The sequence below is a fragment of the Odocoileus virginianus genome, chromosome 7 (assembly GCF_023699985.2).
Source record: "Odocoileus virginianus isolate 20LAN1187 ecotype Illinois chromosome 7, Ovbor_1.2, whole genome shotgun sequence".
NCBI classification, from domain to species: Eukaryota; Metazoa; Chordata; class Mammalia; order Artiodactyla; family Cervidae; genus Odocoileus; species Odocoileus virginianus.
In genome coordinates this window covers 82,896,760-82,924,245 of record NC_069680.1, presented here as the reverse complement: position 1 = coordinate 82,924,245, position 27,486 = coordinate 82,896,760, and the positions used below count along the sequence as shown (strand labels likewise).

At 44.0% G+C, this 27,486-nt stretch overlaps 2 protein-coding genes and 1 long non-coding RNA gene across 4 annotated transcripts in view; 1 reads left to right on the top strand and 2 right to left on the bottom strand.

The window, feature by feature from the left end:
* On the bottom strand, positions 1–823 carry LOC139035901 (basic proline-rich protein-like). The gene is made up of 3 exons (XM_070469840.1): positions 744–823; positions 417–648; positions 1–336 (listed from the first exon to the last, which is right to left on the bottom strand). The coding sequence occupies exons 1-3, from the start codon at positions 821–823 to the stop codon at positions 1–3; spliced, it is 648 nt and encodes a 215-aa protein (XP_070325941.1).
* Positions 544–27,486, top strand: part of MAP3K21 (mitogen-activated protein kinase kinase kinase 21) — a 56,733-nt gene continuing 29,790 nt past the window's right edge. For both annotated transcript variants that reach the window (XR_011488834.1, XM_020892522.2), the window contains exons 1-4: positions 544–1,641; positions 17,075–17,255; positions 24,187–24,335; positions 25,370–25,545. Coding sequence is in view for 1 of the 2 variants with exons in the window: in XM_020892522.2 (XP_020748181.2) it covers positions 822–1,641; positions 17,075–17,255; positions 24,187–24,335; positions 25,370–25,545 (1,326 nt within the window). In the remaining variant the exon portion in view is untranslated. The remainder of the gene's footprint in view (positions 1,642–17,074; positions 17,256–24,186; positions 24,336–25,369; positions 25,546–27,486) is intronic.
* Positions 22,750–27,486, bottom strand: part of LOC139036093 (uncharacterized) — a 39,316-nt gene continuing 34,579 nt past the window's right edge. The window contains exons 3-4 of the long non-coding RNA XR_011488835.1: positions 25,349–25,500; positions 22,750–23,095 (exon numbers count right to left, since the gene is read on the bottom strand). This is a non-coding gene — a long non-coding RNA (uncharacterized lncRNA). The remainder of the gene's footprint in view (positions 23,096–25,348; positions 25,501–27,486) is intronic.

The window sequence follows — 27,486 nt, the reverse complement described above, 5'->3', positions numbered from 1 at the left end:
TTAGGGCGGCCCCTGGATGCGCCGCAGGCCCTGGTGGGAGGGGGACAGGCCTGGAGAGGGCGGGCCCAGGAGAAGGCGGGCCCTGGGGGCGGAGCAGGCCCTGGCGGTGGTGCAGGCCCTGGGGGCGGGGCGGACACAGGGTGAGGGGCGGGCCCCGTGAGGTGGGGCGGGCCCCGTGAGGGGGGGCGGGCCCCGTGAGGTGGGGCGGGCCCCGTGAGGTGGGGCGGGCCCTGGAGGTAGGGCGGCCCCTGGAGGCGCGACCGACCCCGTGGGGGGCGGGACAGGCCCCGAGGGGGCGGGCCCAGGAGACGGCGGCTCCTGGAGGCGGGGTGGGCCCTGGTCGGAGAGGGAAACAAGCCCGGAGGGGGCGGGCCCAGACGGCCGCGGACCCGAAGGGCCGGGCAGGCCCTGAGTACCGTGAAGGCTTTGGGGGCGGGACGGGCCGGGAGGGGGCGGGACGGACCCGGGTGGGATGGGGCGGGACGGAACCGGGAAGGGAGGGACGGGCCGGGAGGGGGTGGGCTCAGGCGGCTGCTAGGCCGAACGTGCCGCAGGCCGGCCCCAGGCCCAGGGCGCCACCATGGAGCGGCAGGGCCGGCGGCCGCGGGGACCGCCGCAGCAGCAGAGACAGCAGAGGAGGAACGGGGGCTGAAGCCGGGGCCTCCGGGTAGTGGGCCAGTGAACCCTCAGCCGTCCTTGAGCCCAGACTCCCGTTCCCTGCCTATCTGGGCGCCGGCGGTGACCCCGCTGGACGATGCGCGCCCCAGGCCGCCCGGGAGGCTGAGTCCGCCGCCCGGTCTCGCCCCTCGCCACCACCCACCATGGCCTGGCCCGGCGCCGAGGGCGCGGCTGACCGGCCGGGATCCCCGGCCCGGGGCGCCCCCACCGGCTCCGCGTCGTCTTCGTCCGCCTCCTCCGGCGGCTCGGCCTCGGCAGGAGCTGGGCTCTGGGCCGCGCTCTACGACTACGAGGCGCGCGGCGAGGACGAGCTGAGCCTGCGCCGCGGCCAGCTGGTGGAGGTGCTGTCCCAGGACGCCGCCGTGTCGGGCGACGAGGGCTGGTGGGCCGGCCAGGTGCAGCGACGCCTTGGCATCTTCCCCGCCAACTACGTGGCGCCGTGCCGCTCGGCCGCCCACCCCGCGCCGCCGCCCGCCAGACCGCCGCCGCCGCGGCCCGGCTCGCCCGTGCACGTCGACTTCGAGCGGCTGGAACTCAAGGAGCTCATCGGCGCCGGCGGTTTCGGGCAGGTGTACCGCGCCACCTGGCAGGGCCAGGAGGTGGCGGTGAAGGCGGCGCGCTGCGACCCGGAGCTGGACGCGGCGGCGGCGGCCGAGAGCGTTCGGCGGGAGGCCCGGCTCTTCTCCATGCTGCGGCACCCCAACATCATCGAGCTGCGCGGCGTGTGCCTGCGGCAGCCACACCTCTGCCTGGTGCTCGAGTTTGCCCGCGGCGGAGCGCTCAACCGCGCGCTGGCCGCCGCCAGTGCGACCCCGGACCCCCGCGCGCCCTCCCCGCGCCGAGCGCGCCGCATCCCCCCGCACGTGCTGGTCAACTGGGCCGTGCAGATCGCGCGGGGCATGCTCTACCTGCACGAGGAGGCGGTGGTGCCCATCCTTCACCGGGACCTCAAGTCCAGCAACAGTGAGTGGGGACGGCGGGGCGGCGGCAAGGGGGAGAGGAAGACGCAGTTGCGCCAGTCGCAGTCCACCTGGATAGGCTAGTTGACCTCCGGACGCCCGAAAAGCCCCCTGCGCAGACTTTCCAAGGCTCAGAGGTCCATTTGCACCCTGGTTACTTGCTTTGGAGCAGGTGATACTCTTTGCTTTGTGGCTTTTAGGTCCCCCCCCCCCTTTTTTTTTTTAATTCGGATCAGACTTGCTTGCAGACCACACAGTTGTAGAAGATCTAGACTTTCTGGAAACCTCATGGTGTTGTTTGGCCTTTAGGTACAATAAGTAGTTCGTTTGGATAGAACTTCGCCAACTGAGGCCTTTCTGGAAACCCATGCCCCCCCCCCCCCACGTTTTGTCTAGTGGCCTTCATCAACCTGCCCTTTCCTTCAGCTTTACAAGCACTGTATTGAAGTCTCTTCTTTCCCACTTTCAATATGGCTTCGTGTCCTTTGACGTCTCCGAAATATTTTCATTCAGATGTCTCTGCCCGTGAAGTATGATTTCATTATTGGTTTAGTGGCTTGTGTGTTAGGGAATTGTCTCCAGACCAGAAACACCATTTTGTGCCATCATGCACATATGGATTGATTTAAGAGCAAGTTCATTGTCTTGTGCAGGTACTTGAAATCCAGAAAATTTGGCCTGTATCATTCACTTTGTTTATAAAGTGTGTTTTACAGATGTCGATTAAGAACTGACAAAGGAACTCAGCCCAAATCCTATTAAATTTCATCATATAAAAGAGCTACTAGAATTAGCTGTTTAAAGTTTGTTCTTCGGTATTGAAGATCTCTTCACAGTCTTAGAATGAGGTGAAATCTCATGAAAGATTAAAGGATGCAGCCAGAACTGGTGTTGGCCTACCACAGCTGCATGTGTTTCAACCTTGTAAAACCTGCTAAGACAGGAGCTGAGGCAAATGGAAACATTGCCCTTCTCCTGCTCTGCAAGACATAAGAGTGACAGGAAGAAATGATATATTTGTTGTATGTTTATGTAGACTTTTTCTCCTATTCAAAATCCTAGAGCAATGTACCTGAAAATGACTAATGTAGCATTTCGGAACTGTAAATAATATGAGTGTTGGTAACTACAAATAAGCATTGGATTTGTTTTTTTTTTTTTAATCTTATGACTTCTGTTGGCTCCCATGTCTTACAATTTAGATTGTAGCTGCTTGAGTGACAGGAACAAATTCTAACAAAATACGGGCTAGAAAAGTGGCAGGGGTGGTAGAGGCTGCATGAGGCCACTTACTTGTGGACTGTGTTTGCAGTAAAGACAGAGCACAATTTCGGATGGGCTGATCTTTGTAACTGCTCAACACCTGACACAGTCTTTGTTACCAATTCGAGCTTATTGTCTAAACTATGCTTTTACTGAAAGAAACATTTAACCTGCTGCCAAAGAACATGACCTGTGAGTCCCAGAATCCCTACCCCTAGTGAAACCCACAAGCCTTTGTCTGCTGAGAGTTTTCTACAGAACCAGGTATTTTAAGGATGGCAGCAGCATCCTGCTCATTCTGGCTCCTGGCAGTTGCTGTAGTTGTGATAGGCATGGAACCTGGCATCCTACAAACTTACTCTGTTGCTGGACGTCAGATCACCAACACCGGCAAACAGTTTGGGTTGGACTGATCCTCAGACCCAGAAATTAAAGGGTCTGTAACTCTTACTTTTGCATTATGCTTAGGCTGTTTGGTTGGGTTGTAATAACGCTTAAGATCCATACGACCTGTTCACAGAGGCAGAGCATGTCTGCCAGTGGTGGTAAAAGTGCAGAAGGGCAGGTTAACCCATGTTCCAGTGTATAGATTGAAAACTTTTAAAGTGCTAATACTATTAATAGTGAAAAGAAATAGCATGATCTTGGTTGGAATAATAAAATGGTTAAAAATTTTTTATTGACACCAGAAAAACTTGTACCGTGGAACAAGTAGCTTACTGTGTCTCAGGGAGATATTATGTAATCTGAAGGTGATTATAGGCTGCAATTTAGTTTTTGAAAGACTTTTCACCCTCAGAGTCAGTTGCCAAACTTCCTGGAGCATTTTAATTTCTGTAATTGTTAGGCAGAGTGGCATTATCGCACTTTTAAAATGACTTAATTGGCTAGGTCACTCGCCTAGTCAAATATTTGTTACGATACGGCCACTTTTACAGTTTTTAACTGTAATTTCTATGACATAAGCATTTTGAATAGGGCCTAAAAGGTGCAGAGCAGGGTCTAGCACATTGTCTTATCCTGGTTCTGGTATTATTTATTCAATGAATTAATGCAGGTCCCTTGGAACCCTCTTATGATATATGAAGCCATAACTTCTTGTTGAGATTTTTTCAGTACAGCAGAGACTCTATTACGTTATGTTTTGTTTGACTCTACTGGATATTTGCTAGTGGTGGTAGTGAGTTAATGATAATGTAAACAAGGTTTTAAAAAATCCATGTTGAATTTTAATTTTACTCTTATAGTCTGCTCTTGTAGCAAAGAGCCAGAATACAACTACTTGGACCCGAGCTAGTAGAAATTATTGTCTTAAAAGAAATGTTTAAATTTATCAAACTAAGACATGGCTCTTGATATATTTTCTTTCTTTTCTCATCAGTCTTTTTTTTTTTTCTCTTAAGTCCTGTCATATCATTCTGAGACAATGTTTGTTGAAATAAAAACCAATTTGTGCTGTACAAGCAATTTTATCCCTTTTTCAAGAGACAGCAAAAGATTCAAAGTTGAGCCAAATGAGCAAGTTTTAAGCATCATTTATGTTGTTGAAATATGCTAGGCCCTGTCATTCCCAGATGCAAAGTAAATAGAAAATGCTTTGCTAAATCTGTGTACCACAACTAGAGAGCAATACAAGGCAACCTTAGGTTACTGTGAAAAGGACCAGTTTTATATACACTCAGAGAAGAGAAAAACCACTGTGAGCTGGAACTCATTTATTCCACAGAGTTTGAGGGCCCACCCTCTACCAGGAACTTCTAGCCCCCAGGATATAGTGTGAAAGCAGATGGTAAACAGTGTTCTCCCAGCATAGGACTTAAGTCTCATAGGGAAGATAAATGGCAGTCACGCAAATATCAGTAAGTGCTGTCAAGAAAAGAAAGCATGATGAGGGGTGGAGAGTGAGGATGCTAATCAGACGGGGTGGTCAAGGGCAGCCACTCCAAGGAAGTGACATGGAGACCGGGAGGAGGAGGAATGAGTCCAGCAAAGGTCCAGGCAAAGGGCAGAGTACGAAGAAATGAGCCTGATTGTTGGAGGACTGGGAAGAAGGTGGGCTGGAGGGCTGGAGCAGAGAGTAGAAGAGAGGTGCGGGCTGGGGGTGGCTTGCAGGCCCCTGATTCACATGGGGGTTCACTCTGAGCACCATCCATCAGTCCAAAGCCTCGGGGCATTTTGTGCAGAGGAGGGGCATGATCGAATGCCTGTGTTTATAAGATTGCTCTGAAGACTGGACTAGGAACTTGCCTGAGTGAAGACTGGGAAATAGTTCAGGCCAGAGAAAGCATTGGTTTGGCTGAGCAATGGAAGTGGTTTTCAGGGAGGAGTGAAAAGAAAATAGTACAATATGTGAATTGCTGAGGAGGGTTTGAATTATTAGAATTTAGTCTTAAGTGTTTTGTTTGTTCTGACATAGTTCAGGATAGAAAGAAGATTGCATGGCATAATTTATGGTTTCTTTTTTACTAATGTTGCTTACTGTGTTCTACCTTTTTTTTTTTTTTTTAAGGAGAAAATAAATGTTGCATGAGAAACTGAGCCACAGACCTTGTAGCTTCTTATTTGTGTACTTTTTCTTTCAATGATTAGGTATCTTTTATCCTGATTTTTTTTTTTTAGCCTCCTGGGAATAATTATTATATATTATTATCTACAAGGACATCTGCATCTATAAATAGACATTTTATTATGAAATGCAATTTAGAGCTCTTACTAAAACTACAAAAGGAGTCTAAATTTTTTTTTTGCTTTTCTCATTAGTGCAGTGTAAATAAAGGAGCTATTTGAGAAAATTATAGCCAGCATGATCTCCAAATAAGGTGCTTACAAAGCTCATAAGAGTGGTTTGGAGGAGCTATTAATTATGCTATTATCAGTTGAGAGACGTGCGTCTTCTCCCTTCTCTCGTCTGTTCTTTTACTCCAGACATGCAGCTTCATGCCATGGCCTCTTCCTGTTCTAGGGGTTCAGGGAGATCAGTTCAGAGAGTCCAGTGGTGACAGAGAGCTGTCTGCTTCTGAAACAAAATTGACTAGAGATATATCTTTGAAAGAATGGCAATCAAAATGGGTCTTCATTTTGATCAGGCATGTCTTCCCCTTCCATTTTTATGCTTGCTTGTTGGAAAATAAATAGTCCACTTCTGATTTTTTTTAAAATAGTTGTGAGTAATTTAGTGCTGATGATCATTTTATGGGTTTCCTGGTGGCTCAGATGATAAAGAATCTGCCTGCAATGTGGGAGACCTGGGTTTGATCTCTGGGTTGGGAAGATCTCATGGAGGAGGGCATGGCAACCCACTCCAATATTCTGGCCTAAAGAATTACGTGGACTGTACAGTCCATGGGGTCACAAAGAGTCAGACATGACTGACTGACTTTCACTTTTCACATTATGCTCATTTTATAATGTACATCTCAGATCGTTTTGCAGTCATTGTCAAGTGTATCAAAGCATGGGAAAGGAAAGCAGAGATACGAGATCTCCTCCATCCTTTCAGAAAGCCATCTGTAAGCCCGCTTTCCCACACTGGCATGTGAGGGTTGGACTGTTCTAGAACCGTGCAGTATCAGAAGGAGCCTTGGCTTTGAGGTCAGACCTGGGTTTGAATATTGGTGTCCTCTACGAGCTGTGTGACCTTGAGCAAGTTATATAACCTCACTGAGCCTGAAAGTCTTGATTTCTGATACTGTCTACTGAATTCCTCTCTTGGAGATGGACAGGGACCTGTAGGGGAAAAATCTAGTTTTTTTTTTTTTTAAACCCTTCATAGGCAATTGGGTACATTCTACATGAAAGCAGATGGCTTTTTTAGTGAACAGTTAGGAGTCAGGTATGGCTAGAATGAAAAGTAGACAGTGGCTTTTGTTGAGAAGGAGACTGGTGTTTAGCTTGTGGCCAGTTAGCATGGCCTTGAATGCCACGACAAGAGTTGTGGACTGTCTTAACGGCAAAAGCAAGCCATGGACAGTTCTGAGGAGGAAAGAGCCCTGATCTGTAAGACAAACATCTACAAAGAAAAGTGTATAACCTTAGGGTAATTTGCATTATGACTATATCTATCAATACCCACTATTATTAATGAGTCAGGAATAAAAAATAAAATACTTAGACATCAGTTTGGCATAATTGTTTATCATCTATGGCCAGAACCTAATTTTTATAATCCTTATTTATTTAGTGAGCTAGTAATATAGGGCACTTTCTCCCTCTGACTCACCAGTGTTAGAAAATAATGACCAGATTTACTATGTCAGGCTGATGATTTTAACTTCGAATTTCAGTGTGACTTCTCAAACTCTCTGTGGTACTTGAGGGGCTCCCACAAGGTAGAAATACCTTGATGAAGGAATTTTAGGGGGCAGAAGGAAGGGTTCCTGGGGAGGCTGGGAGAACTGTGATGGCTTTATTTTGGAGCCTAAAACTTCTATTTGTACAACTGACCCCAAAGCAGCAAGAATTTAGTTAGCTCTGACTCCACTTCTCACAAGCAGTGGGCTCATGGACTGAAACTTTCTGAACAGGGTAGTGTGAGGATCACTGAGAGAGTATACAGCACCCTTTCCCCTGTAGGTCCAGATAGTAAATGTGTTAGCTCTGCAGGCCGTGTAGTTCCTGTTGCAATTATTTAGCTCTCCAGTTTGGACCACAGGATGCAGTTCCCTGACTTCTGTATATGTCAAAGTACTTAATAAACTGTAAGATGCAATCTAAGTGTAAGCTGGTGACTATACTTATTTCTGTGCATGATTTAGAAACACTTTGAGTGCTTTAAATAGTTGCTAACTTGCTTGTGTGTGCACTCATTGATACCTAAAAGCTTTCCACAATTCTTTATAACCCAAGGACATTGTTATTTCTGCAGAATATAGTGCCGAGTTATCATGCGTTTATTCATTTTAGTTGGGGGTTAGAGTCTTCATCATTTAACTGCCTCCCTTGGCCCAGGCCAGCCAGCTGTACCAGGAAACAGCCCCGCGCTTTGTTCCCTGCAGGAATGCTGCCATCTGCACACTTTGCAAGTCTGCTTGTAACTTGGGTTGATAAGTTGAGGGTCAGGGAGAAGGCATGAAGTATTCAATTGCTGTTTTAACTGTTTCACTGCAGAGTTCACTGGACTTCCCTGGTGGTTCAGACGGTAAAGAATCTACCTGCAATGTGGGAGACCTGGGTGTGATCCCAGGGTTGGGAAGATCCCCTGGAGGAGGGCTTGGCAACCCACTCCAGTATTCTTGCCTGGAGAATCCCCATGGACAGAGGTCTCTGGTGGGCTGTAGTCCATGGGGTCACAGAGAGTCGGACACGACAGCAACTAAGCGCAGCAGCAGAGTTCATTACTGGGACGTTTTTTATGCTTTTTGAAAAAGTGAATCAGGTGCTCTTTGGGGAAAGTGTCTTGACTACATATAGGAGCTTTGAGTTATTATTGGCTTAATTGACTTTCAAGAGTTACTTTGTTTCAGGTTGTTTGCAAATATTGACTCACATAGTATCAACTATATTGCTTTCTGTTTACTAACTTATTCATGTAGGATATTGCGGCAGATTCCTCCGTCATGAGTTTTCTCTGTTCCGTACCTTGACAAAATACGGAAAATGTTCAGCCGATAGAGTGAGCTGGTGTTTCACACACAATGAAATGTAAGAAGTTTTCTCGTTGAAACTGAATATTGTGTGTGTCTATGGTGGTAAGCGCCATGTGAAGTCACGATTTAGCTGATCACGTGTCCGGAACTTGCAGCGGTCTCTCTCCTTGTATATAGTGGGCTGACTCATTCATCACACCATTTAGTGACTGCACTGCATGCCAGGGATGCTTCAGGCTCTGGGTAGTGAGTGGTGAGCCAAGTAGAGAGCAAGTGCTTCCCCTGGTGGAAGTTACATGCCAGTGGGCAGTGTGGGCATTAGAGGGTAAATGGTGAAAGACGTAGTATGGTGGAGGGTGGTAATGCTTAGTGCAGGAGTACCAAGTCACTTCAGTCTCTGCAGCCCCATGGACTGCAGCCCGCCAGGCTCCCCTGTCCACAGGATTCTCCAGGCAAGAGTACCGGAGTGGGTGGCCATGCCCTCCTCCAGGGGATCTTCCTGACCCAGGGATCAAACCCATGTCTCTTAGTCTCCTGCATTGGCAGATAGGTTCTTTACCATTAACGTCACCTGGGAAGACCAATTGCTTAGTAGAAAAACTAAAAGTTGTAAAGGAAGGTTAAAATCTTGGAGTGAGCACTTCAAGATTAGCGTGTGGTTAAGAAAGGCCATCCAGAAAAGGAAGCAAAACCTGAAGAAGTAGGAAAGCGGATCACCTGGAGAAACAAGCTCTGGTTGAAAAACAGAAATCTCTGCCCAGAGCAGGAGCCTGCTGTGACAGGAGAAGCCTGGAAGGGAATCATGGGGCACCTGGGAGAGAGGGGTTGGCCCCTGGAAAGTTTGTGAACCGAGGCCTGGGCTCTGAGTGACATTGCAGCAGGTCACACAGTCTGCAGTTTTGAGAACCCACGGGGAACTAGGGTGGAAGTCATCACTTAGGACTCAGCAACATGTCCGTGGCATGTGAAGCCCTGAGAGTGGCTGACGTTACCTGGGGACTGAGTGCCAATAGGAAGGACCAGAGGTCTGAGGGCTGCGCCCCGGAGGTCACCAGGGATTAGAGGCCCTGCCGAGAGGGAGGGACCCGAAAAAGGAGCAGCTGGTAAAGGAATGAAAGTGAGAGAGTGTGAGAGTGTTGACACTTGGGGGCCAGAGAAGAACGGGTTTCGGGGGAGAATGATCAACTGCGTCAGTTGCAGCTGATGGGTCAATATCCAAATAACTACTTTGCTATCATCATTTCTAAAGCAGTCTGTGCTATTTTAGGAGGAACAGGTGCATTGGTTATCCATACTCAGCAGCTGGCTTAACATGAAAAGGTTCATCTTCCTGCTCCTTCTTCCCCTTATAGTAGTCACTCATTTAGCAATATAGAAATGGTAGTTGTTGTGCAGTAGAAATAAATGAATACAATGAGTTAGGTGCGCATTCTATCCTCCAGGTGCTTATAATTTAATTAGAGATGAGACCAGCAAGTGAGATAAGTGTAATGGGAGTGGCACAGCTTAGTGCCTTAGAAATGCGGAGAACATCTATGAAGTCCTGAGGGAAGGCACCCAGGGGGACGTGGTACTTACAGGCTCGTATAATAAGGACTTCCCTGCTGGCTTAGCTGGTAAAGTGTCTGCCTACAACGTGGGAGACTCGGGTTCAATCCCTGGGTCGGGAAGATCCTCTGGAGAAGGAAATGGCAACCCACTCCAGTACTCTTGCCTGGAAAATCCCATGGACAGAGGAGCCTGGTAGGCTACAGTGCATGGGGTCGCAAAGAGTCAGACACGTCTGAGCGACTAAACTAAACTTTCATAATATGGGAGCAGGGAGAGAGTGGCAAAGCTGTTCCTTTTTGGTTTTTTGGTTTGTTACTAGAAGGGGAAATTGAGATGCCAAAGGCTGGTGGACCTGACGGCCGTCTCACAGTAAGTGCTGCAGTGAGAATCCAGGGCTGGAGCTGGGCTGCCTCCATGGGAAGTGGAGGCCAGGTGTGGTTTCGTGGAGGGTGCAAGGGGGAGGCGGTCCACACGGCTGGCACCAGGAGCAAGGAGACGCTAATGTAATGTCATGTTTTTTAGAGGTGGCCTTTAATGTACAGAAATTTTAGGGTGTGGGATTCCTTTTGGAAAGTCCAGGAAGAGCTGAAAAGACATAGAGATGAGATTGAGGAGGGACTTGAAGACCAACATGAAGGCCTCCAGAGACTGATGAGTGAATAAGGGCTACAGGTGTGGGAATAGATGGAAGAAATGTGAGAAAGTTCAGCGCTATTTGGTAAAGTTAGAAAGTTATCATTTTTTTCCCCTGGAAATGAATGGCTGATTGTTTTCAGACTTGAAACTCACAGAGTAACATTACTATCTTAGGCTGAGAGGTGATGTTTTGTTAATGTATTCTTTCACATTGGTGTTTTCCTCAATTGATTTCTTTCTTACAGACTTTTTTTTTTTTATAACATAGTCCTGGTTAAAGGTTAATTGAAATGAACCTATTTGACTCAAATGGAATTTGGACTGGCACTCCCATAAATGGTGAGGAAATAGAATGGATACATTGTAATTGCTTTGAAAAATACATACATTATATACTATAATTCAGAAAATACCAAAGTGAAACTTCAAAGGAGCTAGAAAAAATCAAGTGCCTCATGGTTGAATAAGTAGACAAAACACAGGTTGTAAAGGCTGATTGTTCAAGAACGGGGCTAACAGGGGTCAAAAATCTTTACTGAAGTCGCACAAAAAGGGGCTCAAACATTCGTCGCTGGGTTGCTAGCAAGAATTGACTACTTTGTGTGGCCCAGAAATTGATGTGCCCGCGTCATGCATGGTTGTCCCTTGGGGTCCTCTTCCTGGCAGTGGGCAGGAAGCAGAAGCACCGCAACCTGCCCTCCACTGAAACCTGGCCAGGTGCCCGGTCACGTTACCTGTCGGGACGCTGGCTATTTTTGGTTTCGGTCATTTTGCCCAAAAGATAAGGAATTTGAAGAATTCCGCTGAACACCTCTGAAATAGAATCCAAAACAATGGGCTTTTCATGGAACTCTAAACGTTTGACATTCAGAGTGTTATTTTAACTTGTTTTCTGTTAGTTCAAAGCTTGTGTGGAAACCTCGGGCTCCAGGTGGGAGCAGGTGTTTCAGAGCTGCCAGTGCAGTGGCTCCTAAGAGTGCATTCTGCCGTGGCATTGCTTTAGAAATGCAATCCTCTCTAAATATTGAGTCTTTACTTCTCGCTGGTAGTTCTGCCTTTATTTTAGAGTTGACTTTCTGAGATTTTTTGCTTCTAAGGGCTGTCAGGCATTACTTGGGGCCTGACGATGTGGATTAGTTATAAGGCCCATTTTAATCAAGGCATCCTCATGCCTTCCTGTTTGGAAGTTTATCAGGAGGAGGAAATAAAATATGTGAAAATGTCTTGGAAAACACAGTTATATAGAACTGCCAGCCAACTTGACCATTAATGTAGAGTCTTGTATGGTGTAAGGATATCATCGTTTAAAAGTGAAATTAGTGTGTATTATGAGGGGGAAACATCATACAGCTGATAAAGTAGCTTTGTGTGTGTGTGTGTGTTGGCCGCTCAGTCATGTCCGACTCTTTGCAACCCCACGGACTATAGCCCGCCAGGTTTCTCTCTCCATGGAATTCTCCAGGCAAGAATACTGGAGTAGATTGCCATTCCCTTCTCCAGAGGAACTTCCCAACCCAGGGATCAAACCCTAGTCTTCTGCATTGCAGGCAGATTCCTTACTGTTTGAGCCACAGGGAAGTCCCTGTGGCTAATTATCTATTTTTTGTTTCTGTGGTTCAAGTATACAGGATTTTAAAGGATCAGATATTGATTTTTTCTTGATATTTATGAGGAATCAGCACTGAGAAATAAATATACCTTAAGCTGACATGGAAGAAAGGAAAATTCAAAAATTAACAAAGTGAAATTTCTGGTTATTCTGTTCCCTTTTTGTAACTGGTAGCATTATTAGTAACAAGGAAGACTGGGTTGCTAGCAAGAATTGTCTGTTTCTGTGGCCCAGAATTTGGTGTGCCCACTTTGTGCCCGGTTGTTCAGATGCATGCTCTTCAGATGGGATCTGAAGCCTGGCCCTGTATGGTAGCCGTATGATCTGGGTTACATTTCTAACTATGACCTGGAAACTGTAAATTCCAGACTGTCACAGAATGGCATGAAGGTCCAATGAGATATGAAATGGAGACAACTCGACATAGAAGAGGATTAGTTAGTGGGAGGCAATATTCTTATTATAACTGGTGATATTAATAATTATCATTAATAAAAACTATTCTGAGTGTTTGGTGTATGAGGTACTGCCTTAGGTGGTGTTGGGGGGATAGAAGGGGGTCCTTGCTCTCTGCATATTAGTTAGAGGTTATAGGGGAGGGAACATTACACGCAACAGTATTTATTCAGAATTGGCAACTTATATAATCAGTCCCCCTTCAGCGAGCTCACGTTGCATTAACTCTGTGACTTTAGTGACTGTCTAAATTGATGACACAAATGTGAATATGTTACAAAGTGAAATTTCAAGCCTTGCAAAGTGATAGGATTTCCTGACATCCATGAAAGTGATTTTGAAGATTTGCTAAAAACGCTTTCAAACCCATCGATAAAGGGTGTATGTGGATACATGTATGTGTAATCCTTACAAAATGCTTACTGTGTTTCAGACATGGTTCTGAGCACTGTGTGTGTCTTCATTTCTTCCTCCCTGCAACCTCATGACATTCGCACTGTCATAATTCCCGTGACAGACAGTAATCAGAAGCAGAGTCCAAACCGAGCAGTCTGCCCTGCACGCATGCTTCTGCCGTGATGCCGAGGGGCTGCCCTGAGATCACGTGGTAATTATCCAATGGCAGGAAATCAGAAAGGAGGACAGCGGGCTCCTGAATACAAGCAGATTTCCAAGGGATCGAGAAAGCGGTTGTGAAAAATTTATAACCGCTGTCAGCTGAGCAATGTAGGCCGTAGTTAGGACCATGGACCCAGGGGTCAGACAGCTTGAACCTTGAACAGCGTTGCTCCTTAGCTCCGTGACCTTGGACGGATTACTCAGCATCTCTGTGTCTCAGTTTCCTTATCTAGCAAGTACAGGTGATAAATAATATCCACCTATAGCACTCTGGTGGGGGTTATCTGATTAAAATACCCGTTAAGTGTACCGGACAGAATGTGCTCCGTCCATGCTGATTATTCCTATAACGTTTGGGAAAGTGCTTCCCCTTTTCCACAGATCAAACATGAAGAATGTCTTATGCTCGTTTCCAGTTTTGTTTTTATAATTTATTTTAAGAAATCTCCCATGTTTGTTCATTTTTGTCCTTTTAAGAGTTAGTGCCTGGTTTAAACAATGACAAAAGTGTTGTTAAAGAATAAAAGGCTTTTCAAAAAAAAAAAACCAGTTAATTTATTCATTTTTAAATGAAACAAAGGTGAATATTTTTAATGATAAAAGGTGCAGTTTATAAAGAAGATGGACATCATAAATCATTAGACACCTAATAACAAAGAAAGATACATAAAACAAAAATCAGAAGAAATATAAGGGAAAAGAACAAAATACATAATCATAGCGAGACATATTAACATTTCTCTGGGAATATTTTATCAAGTGCAGAAAAAATAAGAATAGGAGCATCTTGAATGATGTCATTAATAATTTAAATATAATAGGTTTATATTTAATTAATTTATATTAATCTTGTATCCTGCACAAATATATTTAAAATTTTGTATCTCATATGTTGTTATTAGATGTCCATAGGACATTTAGAAAAACTGGCAAAAAAGATTAAAATAGACTTTTTCATGTTATTTTCCAAGGTGAAACCTGAATAATAACTCCCCCTACACACACACAGACATATACTCTATTAACTCTGAAATTTGCATTACTGTTTGATTGGATTCACTGTGTTGCTCAATTTTTTTTCAGCACTAATTATCTTCTGATCATGAAGACCTATCTCTTGCGATTTTTGTGAGGATTAAATGAAATAACGCCTGTAAAGTACAGGGACTATAGTGAATATTGACAGTTACCAATGAGTCTAATGGACTGGTTGTTATTTCTGTTAGATGGGAACTGGCGTGGGCAAAGGATAAACATGAGAACGGGCATGTTTTGTTCATTTCGCCTGTAAACACTATGCACCTGTGCTGAATCAGACACCACAGAGTGGTTCCATGCGGGTGAGCACGAATATGCACGTTTCTTACCATCTTTCTCCTCTCCTGCCATGCCCACCACACACATTCTCTCCCTCACTCACACACTCACTGTGTCACACTTACTGTCTCAGCGCTCACAGTAGTGGAGGCATCAAGTGCAAACACTGGTACGTGGCGCCTCGCAGAGCTGTCACCGAAACACAGAGGTCACGTGAGTGTGGAGGACGTGGTGCTTCCTGACTTGGGGTATCTGGAAGATGTCACTGAGCAGATACTGCTTGGGCTGGAGGAGCAGCCAGCCTGGCTGGAGCGGAGGAAGCTTATCCGTAGAGGAACCGGGCACGGTTTGACTGTAGCTTGCTGTGTGAATCTAGGGGCTGTGATTGCTCGGGTTTCAGAGTGTGGACATTCTCCCTGAGTTATGGGGAGTCATGGAATATTTTAAAATGCAGGTTATTGGGGTACAATTCACATAGAGTAAAACTCACCCTCTGAGGGTTCACTTTGATGAGTTTTGACAGATACGTATAATCCTGTAACCACCACCACCAAGAGAGAGAATTTGCATACCTTGGAAAAACTCTCCCCTGAAGTGCTGCCCTCAGACCTTTCCCTTCAGCCTCAAAGCTGCTGCTCTGATTTCTGTCCCTCTTCCAGGATGTCATACAAGATCATTGTATGAAACCTTTCATGTGGGGCTTCCTTCTCTTAGTGTAGTGGTTTTTAGAATCATCCCTATTGTGACATGTATTGGTAATTTATTCATGAGAGGCTTAAAAAGATAAAAAAGAGAAGGACTGTAATTTGGTTTGAGATGGTGGCAGCGTAGTGGGGGAGGGGCATCTGCAGGGCATTCAGTTCAGTTCAGTCGCTCAGTTGTGTCCGACTCTTTGCGACCCCATAGACTGCAGCACACCAGGCCTCCCTGTCCATCACAAACTCCCAGAATTTACTTAAACTCATGTGCATTGAGTCGGTGATGCCATCCAACCATCTCATCCTCTGTTGTCCCCTTCTCCTGCCTTCAATCTTTCCCAGCATCAGGGTCTTTAGTAATGAGTCTGTTCTTCACATCAGGTGGCCAAAATATTGGAGTTTCTGCTTCAGCATCAGTCCTTTCAATGAATATTCAGGACTGATCTCCTTTAGGATGGACTGGTTGGATCTCCTTGCAGTCCAAGGGACTCTCAAGAGTCTTCTCCAACACCACAGTTCAAAAGCATCAATTCTTCGGTGCTCAGCTTTCTTTATAGTCCAACTCTCACATCCATACATGACGACTGGAAAAGCCATAGCCTTGACTAGATGGACCTTTGTTGGCAAAGTAATGTCTCTGCTTTTTAATACGCTGTTTCGGTTGGTCGGAGCTTTTCTTCCAAGGAGCAAGCGTCTTTTAATTTCATGGCTGTTGGGCATTAGGCTGAACTGGAATAACTGAGCTGCAGGCTAGAAGGAGGGTTTTAAGGAAGGAGCAAGGGGATAAGTTAGAAAACACAGTAGGTTTAAACCATCCCTTTTGTAGCAAATGGGAAGGACTAGCGTGGATATGCAGCTGCATCAGATCCTCATGGAAAACAGTGGGACATTTCTGCTTGGTTATAGGCAGAGAAATCAGGGGAGAGAGGAACCCAAGGCTCTGGGAAGGGCGGGGTAGGGGGTGCAGCTGGACAGTGATGGGAAGCAGGGTTGTTTTAGCTTCTGCTACCTGAGTGTGGCAGACGGACACGACTGAAAGGACTTACCCGCGCGCACACACGTGAGAGCTCAGGGCAGCCCTGACCTCAGCTCAGCTCCTGAAGCTGCTCTTGTAACTCTGCATTTTGCAGGGGGCTGGGGAGCCAGCATCTGGATAATGTTTCTTAGAAAGTTTTACTTTTTGCTGTATTCTCATCTCTGGTAAAGCAATCCAATCTCATAAAATAACTTAATGGGTTAACATGTCTATTCACATTTGGCAAACTTAAGATAATCTTTGATAATAATGATTTATGGTAATATGCTGTCTACTTGCTATACTCTGGTACATTCAGTAGAAAAGACTACATTTTTAGATCAGGACCTAACTTCTCAGAAGAAAACCATGTATTACTTTCCTGTCACATAAACTTTCACAGACTTCTGATTCTCCCTGTGATATCTCAGTTAAATGTTTCCAGCCCCTAGAAATCATTTACTTTCTCATAAAGATGTTAAGCTGTATTGTGTCTGGATTTTTTTAAATGTGTAACTTCAGGCACAAATGACCCACTAAAGGCTATGAAAAGCATGATGTATTAATAAGATAAAATGGTAAAGTTCAGGTTTGTTCTCTTCCCTGCTAACTGCAGTGAAGATTGTATTTTAAAAGTCACTGAAAAATTATAAAAATATGCGAACACTCTCCCTTTGTTTTTCCCTTAGTTTTGCTCCTCGAGAAGATAGAATATGATGACATCTGCAACAAGACACTGAAGATCACAGACTTTGGCTTGGCGAGAGAATGGCACAGGACTACCAGGATGAGCGCAGCGGGCACGTATGCCTGGATGGCCCCGGAAGTCATCAAGTCTTCCTTGTTTTCCAAGGGAAGTGACATCTGGAGGTGAGTAAGCACCATGCATTTTGCTCTTGCAGATGTTAGCGGAAATTGGTTGCTGCACTTCCATTAAATGAGACCCAAGTGTTGGTTGCTCAGTCGTGTCCAACTCTTTGTGACCCCATGGACTGTAGCCCGCCAGGCTCCTCTGTCCATGGGATTCTTCAGGCAAGAATACTGTAGTGGATTGCCATTTTCTTCTCCAGGGGATCTTCCTGACCCAGAGATCGAACCTGGGTCTTCTGCATTACAGGCAAATTCTTTACCATGTGAGTCCCAAAGTATTGAATCATTCTGAGCATAATGGATAGTAAAGATGGTCCCCAGTTTGTGGTCATTCCACTTAACAATTTTTTTGACTTTACAATGGTGCAAAAGTGGTATGCACTCTCTAAAAACTGTACTTGGGATTTGGCGTTTTGATCTTTCCCAGGCTAGTGACACATGGTCCAGTCCTCTCTTGTGAGGCCAGGCAAAGGCAGTGAGCTACAGCTCCCGGTCAGCCCCACCATCAGCGGGGGAAACAACCAATAATACACTTACAACCATTCTGGACCCAGACAACCACCCTGCTTTTCAGTTTTGGTATCGGATGCAATCAACTACACGAGATATTCAACACAAGACCAGCTTTAGGCTTTGTGTTAGATGATTTTGCCCAACCCTAGGCTGATGTAAGTGTTCTGAGCACTTTTAGAAAGACTAGGCTAAGCTTGGTCTTCCCAGGTGGTGCCGGTGGTAAAGAGCACACTTGCCGATGCAGGAGACAGAAGAGATGTAGGTTTGATCCCCGGGTTAGGAAGATCTCCTGGAGGAGGGCACGGCAACCCACTGCAGTATTCTTGCCTAGAGAGTCCCATGGACAAAGGAGCCTGGTGGGCTACAGTCCATGGGGTGGCAGGGGGTCGGACAGGACTGCAGTGAGAGCACACCACACACGGGCTAGCCTTCTGTAATGTTAGGTGTATTAAATGTATTTTCAGCTTACTATGGAGTTATCCAGATGTGACCTCATCGTAAGTTGAGGAAGATCTGTATGGGCCTTTTTGAAGGTTTTGTGGTTTTGATCACGTTAGTTATAATCATGGTGGAATGGGTAACTTGAGATTTTGATTGTCCTAGGACTTCCATTTGATGGGAGAATCTTATTAAATCTGAGGTTTGATTAAAACTGGTTATAGTTTGAGTCCACAGTAATGTCGTTTTGTAAGACCTGTCGGTAAATAAACATAAATCTCACTTTAAGCAACATTTGATTCCTCATGACACACACAGAATGTTAGCGTGGAAGGAGTCTGAAGAAAAAATTTAGATCAGCTCCTTCATTTTATAGATTGAATCATCTAAAGATTAAAGCTTCTGGTTTGGGAATGGAGAGCTGGACCAAAATGGGATCCCAGGTTATCTGAATTTTCCATTCAGCTTTGTCTCATTAGGGAATAAAGACACCATCCATGCCAGAACAACACAGAGAACAACAGAACCACTCTGTTTATACTTAAAATGCACCAGGAGCTTACTGGCCTTCATTTAAGGCTCATAAAGTGCTGTGTGACTAATATTAAAACTCCAGGGTTTTTTTTTTAATTGTTGTTGTTTTAACAGCTTTATTGAGATATAATTCACACATCATACCAACTATTGAATTCGCCAGTTTAAACTGTGCAATTTCATGGCTTTTAGTATATTAATAGAGTTGTGTACCTTCATCACCACAATTTAGAACATTTTCATAATCCATTAAAGAAATCCTGTTAAAGGTAGCCATCTCCCTCAAAACCTCATCCCTCCCAGCCCAAGGCAATCATGAATCTATGTTTTGTATCTTTAGATTTGCTTATTCTGGACATTTTGTATAAATGGAATTATGTAATATGTGGTCCTCTGAGTGGCTTTTCAGTTAGTGTATTTTCAAGGTTCATGTCATAGAATGTGTCAGAACTTCATTCTTATCTATTGTTGAATAATATTCCATTGGATGGATAATACCACATTTTCTTGTCCATTTACCAGTTGATGGCATTGGGGCTGTTTCAACTTATTGACAAAATCTGAATAATGCTGCTATGGGCATCTGTGAAAAAGTTCTTGTGAGGACATGAGTTTTCCTTCTCTTGGATAGGAGTGAAATTGCTGGGTCACAGGGTAATTTTATAGTTAATCATTTGAGGAACTGCCAGACTGTTTTCCACCAATCCTCATTCCTACCAGCAGTGTATAAATAAGGCCTTCTAACTTAATTGTTATACTTATGACTTTTAAGAAATTTATCGCCTGTGCCAGGGGTTCTATAGCGTCCTTGGGCCTTTCTGAGAAATACAAAAGCTTGGGCCTCACCCCTTACTTAATGAGTTATACTGTGCTGATAGAGCCTGAGCACATGTGTCTTTATAAAATATTAGATGTGTTGTTCTTGACTTAATCACAGTAATTTTCTGAACATATAATGCCAAAATACTTAAGTGAAGTAGGTGATTGTTTTAAGAAATTATACTTCAAGACTCTGAAAACTCATAAAATGTACCATAAATCAATTTTACATTCTGAATAATTACTTAACACTATAACCATTTTACTCGTTGTGTGCCTTTTAAAATAAACTATGTAATTATAAGCTATACAAATGCTATACAATCTACATAAATGCTTTATAGCAACCTCACTGACTATAAACATAGAATCAAGAAGTAAGAAAAAAAGAATTTCTAAAATCAGTCAGTCTGGGTCTTAAAGTCCAGACACTCGCAGAGAGGAATTCCCTCAAAATCTGTTCTTTTCTCAGTTGTATAATATAAGCTTGGTTGTCTGATTTTCAGTAGAAGCATCTAATCAGAAGAGGGGAGAAGGATGCTAAGCTGGTAAAAAAGGAAAAAAACAAAAATGTCAGTTGAGAACAGAGTAGGCGACAGGAGCAAAAGAGCATGAAATGTATGAAAAAGACCAGAGCCTACTGGCCTCCATAGCCACCTGGTGTGGAGCCAGACGTCCGCACACATCTCCAGAACGCATCGATGTGTTAGAGCAGGTCCTAGGTGTCAGGAAGTGGAAGGCAGGGCAGGGTGTCCCTCTGAGCTACACAGACCTTTGCTTTAGAACCTCCTTTGTAATATTCCCATAAAAATAATTGCATTCAAGAAGCATCGCCCTGGTCTGTGGGGCTGGTGTTATATATGTATACCAGTGTGTTTAGTGATTGTCCTCTGCCTCTGCCCTCCTTACCAGTTATCATTCTGCAAGAACTTTGACAGATATGATCACTGGACTTTTACTGTGACTCCTGTGATTACCCCAGTTTCACACTGACAGGTTTAGACATTTCCCCAGAATTGTAAAACTAATGAATAGCACACTCTGATCCATGGCTTAAGAGCCATGTTCCTGCCACCACAGCCTTTAATCATTAGACCACTTGTCTCAGCAGAGGGCTTTTTATACCATATCCCACTGAGTTTCAGAGAGCAGAAAAATATGCATTATGCTTTAGAAATTGTCCCATAGAAATAGTCCCCCCCCCACTTTTTTTTTCCAGATTGGTTTTTACCAGACTACTTTGCTCTGGAAAAATGACCTATCCTAAATTATTCATTCTCTGAAACTTCCAAGAGGCAAAGTTGTGCTGTTATTGTTTAAATTGTTATTTTCTATTGAGAATAACAAGGAAGCTTCTTTGAATTTAGGCAATTTTCGGTTATTCTAGGAATTTTTTGGTCTTATGCTCTGAAATGATTTTTGTTGATTGAACTGTAAATTAAGTTTACTTACTCTTGAAATTAAGTATGTGTCTCTGCTAATGCATCATAATACAGATAATTTTTAAGAAACTAAGCAGATAGCCTTTGAAAAATCCTGTTTATAACTTAATTACTAATACTTATAGCATTATATAACCTAGAAGTACTGCACTGTATGTTCCTTTTATTAAAAAATGTAAAGCAGTGCTTTGAGAGGGTAGGGCAGATATCCCTAATACTTCATCAGTGATTCAAGATCAGCTCAAGGCCGTGTGAGTGGAGACACAGGCAGCAGGGAGTCAGTCCCACAGCTCAGCCCCAGGCCTGCTGCCTCCAGGTCCAGGAGCCTTTCGGTGCTGCCCTCTTACTGCTCCTGGTGGAGAAGGGGCCCTGGACTCGGGGCCTCCGGACGGAAGCACCTCTGCTCCTGGGCCAGCAGCGCATCACTGAGGACCTGTGAGCCCCACTTGAGTAGGCACATTCTGTTGTTTCTGTGTCCCTTTCTGAATGTTTCCAGTGTAGTCTGGAGGCCAGTGGGCACTAGTGGAGAGGCCTATAAAGGCAGTGGTCATGGCCAGGATGGCCTGCACCAGGGCCCCAGAGTCTCTCTGCAGACCAGCTCTTCTTCACAGAGGGCTTTCTGTATTTGTGATGCTGTGAATCACTGTATCTCTTAAGGTCAGGAGATAATCAAATGAGACTCAGAAATCAGTTCCAACGCACAGTTAAATGGCTTTTATTGCTTCTGAGCTGTTTTGCCTTTGCTTAGGCATATTTTGCTGCCTTCTGTCTGCTGTCTTTAAAACTATGTTCAAATATCATATATAAGCAGCAAACAGAAGAAATGAGAAGTTACTTCTTTAAATTTCAAACTTTTATCTATTCCTGGTGACTGGCAAGCCTCTGCCAAAATGTTATGCTTGCCTGCAAGTATCCCACTTCACTAGAGTCATATTGAACACTGGCCTTCCCCCATCTCTTTGGAGCAGTTTTTCAGAGCTATCTGAAATGCAGTCTCCTGGGCTATAGTCCTCATTAAGCCCCAAAATAAAACTTAACTCACAAAAACACAAAAAAATTCAAACTTTTTTTACCTTAAAGTTAATGAAGTTTGAAAAGATTAGAAAAGTGAATTGCACTGTACTTCTTATGTTAATAGTGGTGGTTTAGTCGTTAAGTCATGTCCAACTCTTACAACCCCATGGACCGTAGCCTGCCAGCTTCCTCTGTCCATGGGATTCTCCAGGCAAGGATACTGGAGTGGGTTGCCATTTCCTTCTCCAAGGGATCTTTCTAACCCAGGAATCGAACCCTGATCTGCACTGCAGGCAGATTCCTTACGGACTGAGCTACAAGGGAAGCCCCTTATGTTAATAGAGCTTAAAGCAAATATGTTCCTTCCTTATAGGCTAATTTCTTTTGCATTTCAGCATTTTTTTGAATTTTTTAATTGAAGGATAATCACTGTACTCAGTTTTGTGGTTTTCTGTCATACATCAGCAAGAATTATCCACAGGTACAAAGCTGTGTCCTCTCCCCATGCTTATGTGCTTTAAAGTCAGGGTGAGCGTCCAGAGTGACTGATGTTTTATGTAATGAAACAGAAGATAATCTGAATGCACTTTATGTTTTGAAAAAGGTGACTTTCCTGGTCGCTCAGTGGTAAAGAATCTGCCTGCCAATGCAAGAAATGCAGGTTTGAGCCCTGGGACAGGAAGATCCCCTGGAGAAGGAAACGGCAACCCACTCCAGTATTCTTGCCCGGGAAATCCCATGGACAGAGGAGCCTGGTGAGCTACAGTCCATGGGGTCACAAAAAGTCCGATATGACTTAGCAACTAAGCAACAACAACAAAGAGAAACTAGGGTTCTGATTGGTTTTGTAGAAGAGAATAAATATGTATAATGTTCAAGGCTTATTTCTATGCTCCCTTCTACTGCCTTGAACTGGGCCAACTTACAGTCTCTAGTATGGATGTGAACTGAAATTTGGTCCTTCAGCTTCATTTAAAAGTTCATTTCGATATCCTTCTACTGCGTGTTTGCTGGTTCTTGTATGTAATTTCATTTGCCCTTGAACTGAAGCAGCAGTGACTCAGCTGGTAAAGAATCCACCTGCAATGCAACAGACAATCCCTGGGTTGGGAAGATCCCCTGGAGGAGGGATATGCTACCCATCCCAGTATTCTTGCCTGGAGAATCCCCATGGACAGAGGAGCCTGGCAGGCTACAGTCCGTTGCGTTGCAAAGAGTAGACACGACCGAGTGACTCAGCACAGCACAGCACATGCCTGCATCGCATCTGCTGATGCTTTGAAAAGCTTGGCTGCTGCGGCTGTTCCTTGTTTTTTATTCTCCTTTCACTTTACCTCCCTGGGTTATAAAAAAGATGTGTCATGTCCTCCCAGCAGGTGCAGGGAGGCTCACAGGATTTCTTTGTCCATTACTAGTAGGCATCAGGTGGAACACATGAGTAACACATCTCCTAAATATAAAGGGAGAGGCAGAGAGAAGCAGTTTCAAAAACCTGCTTTAAAACAGCATGTTTGGACTTCAGTCCTGTGCTGGTATAGCATGAGATTCAGTAGGGCTGGAATCTTCAGTGTCCTGAAGATCCTCAGATGTGGAAAAAATGAGACAGAAAGACAAACATCAGAACAACCACATTGCTCTTTATATGTGGCCTGGTTCATGTTTTCCAGTCGCTCACTCGTGTCCAACTCTTTGTGATCCCACGAACTGCAACACACCAGGCCTTCCTGTCCTCACCATCTCCCAAAGTTCGCTCAAACCCATGTCCATTGAGTCGGTGATGCCATCCAACCATCTCATCCTCTGTCATCCCCTTCTCCTGCCCTCAATCTTTCCCAGCATCAGGGTCTTTTCCAATGAGTCATCTCAACAGTGTGAAAAGGCCTGGTTCTGGACACTGTTTAATTCAGTCATGTACTGCTCTTAAGCTTTCCTATCCACTAAGTAGTTTCAATTCCTCAGAAGAAGGCATGGCTGATTTCTGGAAGGAGAAATTGCATATGTTTGGAATGTTAAGTGGAAGAACACCTCTCACGCTGGGATAAGGGCCCCTATGGGCTTTGCTGGAAGAGAAGATTATTAGGACCTGGATGAAGGCACTGATATGTTTCTCCCATTGACTGTGTCATGAGGGAGAAAACCCCATCTAACTTTATGAAAACTCTCCTTCCCAGCTATGGAGTGGTGCTGTGGGAGCTGCTCACCGGAGAGGTGCCCTACCGTGGCATCGACGGCCTGGCTGTTGCCTACGGGGTGGCAGTCAACAAGCTCACCCTGCCCATCCCCTCCACCTGCCCCGAGCCGTTTGCCAGGCTCATGAAAGGTATTTGGGCATTCTCTGTCTTTGTGTGTCTGTGGGATCAAGGGACTCACCCATTGGAACATCTGTACGTGAGATAGGTGACTGATGAGAACCTACTATGTGTAGCACACGGAACTCCTCTCAGTGCTCTGCAGCGACCTAACTGGGGAGGAAATCCAGAAATGAGGGGGCGCGTGTGTCCGTGTAGCAGCCGAGCACACACGGAGCTGATTCACCTTGCTGCACAGCAGAAACTCACACACATTTGTGAAGCAGCTACACTCCAGCAAATATTCTAAAAAAGAGAACATCTGCGTATTTTTTTTAACCGAAAGGGTACTTTCTGTAATTATGTTTTCAAATGATTTTAAATAATTATGCTGTTTTAAGAAAAACAAATCATGTCTTTGATCTCAGATGTCAGATTAAGTTTTGATGAACTAAGTAACTTAAAAACAATTCAGTTTAATAATAACTCATTTATACAAAATTCAGTTGAATGATAATAAATTTTTCATCAAACTACACTAGTGGAGTTCAAAGGCAATATTGATTTGGCTTCATATGTGCTATTTTTAATCCTTCCTAATGATCAATAATCCTTTACAGTCTCAACTGGCATGGTTTTGCCATGACCTTATCTATTTTGGTCTTATCTTTTTAAAAACTGTTAAGTAACTCTTTTTGTGGGCAGTAAGTTACCTTACTTAGAACCTCTCTTGTGACTATAACATTTTAGAGACCTAGGTTTTCTTGGATTGACTTTTAGAACTCTGAAACTGTAAGTCATGTGATGAGGGCAGCTTAGGTGAGATAGAGTTCATGGTAAGACAGAGGAAACACACATCCATATACTAATGTCAAGTCATACAGACAATAAAAGTCTTATCTAATAATAATTATTTCACAGGCTGCTGACACAGGCATGGTATAAAATAAAATTTTCAAAATCATTATCAACTGATGTTTAAAATCTTGAACAGACCCTGTCAACACAGGCTGACAATCTGAACCATGTGGAGAAATGGACTTACCATGATTCTTATTTATTTTAGAATGCTGGCAACAAGACCCTCACATTCGACCATCTTTTGCCTTAATTCTTGAACAACTGACTGAAATTGAAAAGGCAGTTATGACTGAAATGCCTCAAGAGTCCTTTCATTCCATGCAAGATGACTGGAAACTGGAAATTCAACAAATGTTTGATGAGTTGAGAACAAAGGAAAAGGTCAGTGATAAATATTAACTGCATAACATGCTCACACTCATGAAGATTATGTAGAACATGAGGCAAGAACCACTAGACTAAACCACTAAACCATTATTTAAAAATATTTTCACACATCAATATTTGTTGATTCTTTCCTTCCAGTTAAAACAGAACTGTACTCTAAATGTATAACTGGAAAAGAAATAACCTTTTACTAAAGGTTATTTTTTTTCCTTTTATTTTTATTAGTTTACTAAAGGTTATTAAAGGAATTTTATTAAGGGAATTTTCAAATATTAAAAAAAAACTTTAAAAAGGAGAAAGAATGATATACTAAACCCTTTGTGTGCATCAACCAGCTTCAATAATTGTCAAAAGATTGTCACTGTTCATTTCTTTTTCTATCATCATCTGTTTTTTTAAACTGGAATATTTTAAGGTAAAACCTATACTCTTGTCATTTTACCTTTAAATACTTCAGAATGCATCTCTGATGGGTAAGAATTTTAAAAACATTTTTCTTGCCATCATTATCTTTAAAAATAACAGTAGTTCCTTGATACCATGTAAGATTCCATATTCAGATGTCACAGTTTGTCTGAAAGATGTCTTCTTACAGTTGATTGGTGCAAAACAGAATTTAAACATGGGCTACATGTTTTCCATAAGGTCCTTCAAAACTTCTTTTATGCTAGTTCCCCCTTCTTCCCCCTCCTTTTGTCTTTAAAGCATTACTTTGTTGAAGAAAGTGGAAAATTGTATAAAAACTTTTGAACTTTTTAATATGATGAGTGAAGCTCTAGGTGTATGCATTTTAAGAGAAGGAAAATAATAAACTCGAGCATTAACTAAGCTGAAGCTGTGTATATGCTAACTACATACACAGTGTAAAGCAGGCAAGCAGAAACACACCTAATAGGAAGGCAGACGAGTGGGGAAGTGACTTCTGACTGTCAGCAGTCCCCAGAAGCCCGCAGGTTTGGGGTGTGTTGTGTTTCAGTGGCAGTGCTTACTGTTTAAAAGCTATTTTTCTAATACTTTAGCATTTGGATGATGCAGAGTTTATCTTGGTTGTCTGAGGTGTATAATTGTTCAACAGATTAAATTCTTCTCTTGTGCATAGAAACCTGGAATATTAAGTCCATGAATCAAGGGAAGTTGGATGCGGTCAAGCAGGAGATGGCAAGAGTGGACATTGACATCTTAGGAATCAATGAACTAAAATGGACAGGAAAGGGTGAATTTGATTCACATAACCATTATCTCTACTACTGTAGGCATATATATATATATATGTATGTTAGTCACTCAGTCATGTCTGGCTCTTTGCAACCCCATGGACTGTAGCCCACCAGGCCCCTCTGCCCATGGAATTCTCCAGGCAAGAATACTGGAGTGGGGTTGCCATTTCCTTCTCCAGGGGATCTTCACAACCCAGGGATCAAACCCAGGTCTCCCGCATTGCAGGCAGATTCTCTACCAGCTGAGTCACCAGGGGGCCGCCTTTAAAAGAAATGGAGCAGCCCTTGTAGTCAACAGGAGAGTCCAAAATGCAGCACTTGGGTGCAGTCTCAAAAATGACAGAATGATCTCGGTTCGTTTCCAAGGCAAACCATTCAATATCACAGTAATCCAAGTCTATGCCCTGATCTCTAATGCCGAAGAAGCTGAAGTTGAACAGTTCTATGAAGACCTATAAGACCTTTTAGAGCTAACATAAAAAAAGATGTCCTTTTCATTATAAGGGGCTGGGATGCAAAAGTAGGTAAGAGATACCTGGAATAACAGGCAAGTCTGGCCTTGGAGTGTAGAATGAAGTAGGGCAAAGGCTAACAGTTTTGCCAAGAGAACACACTGGTCATAGTAAAAACCTGCTTCCAACAATACAAGAGATGATTCTACACATGGACATCACCAGATGGTCAATTTCAAAATCAAATTGATTATATTCTTTGCAGC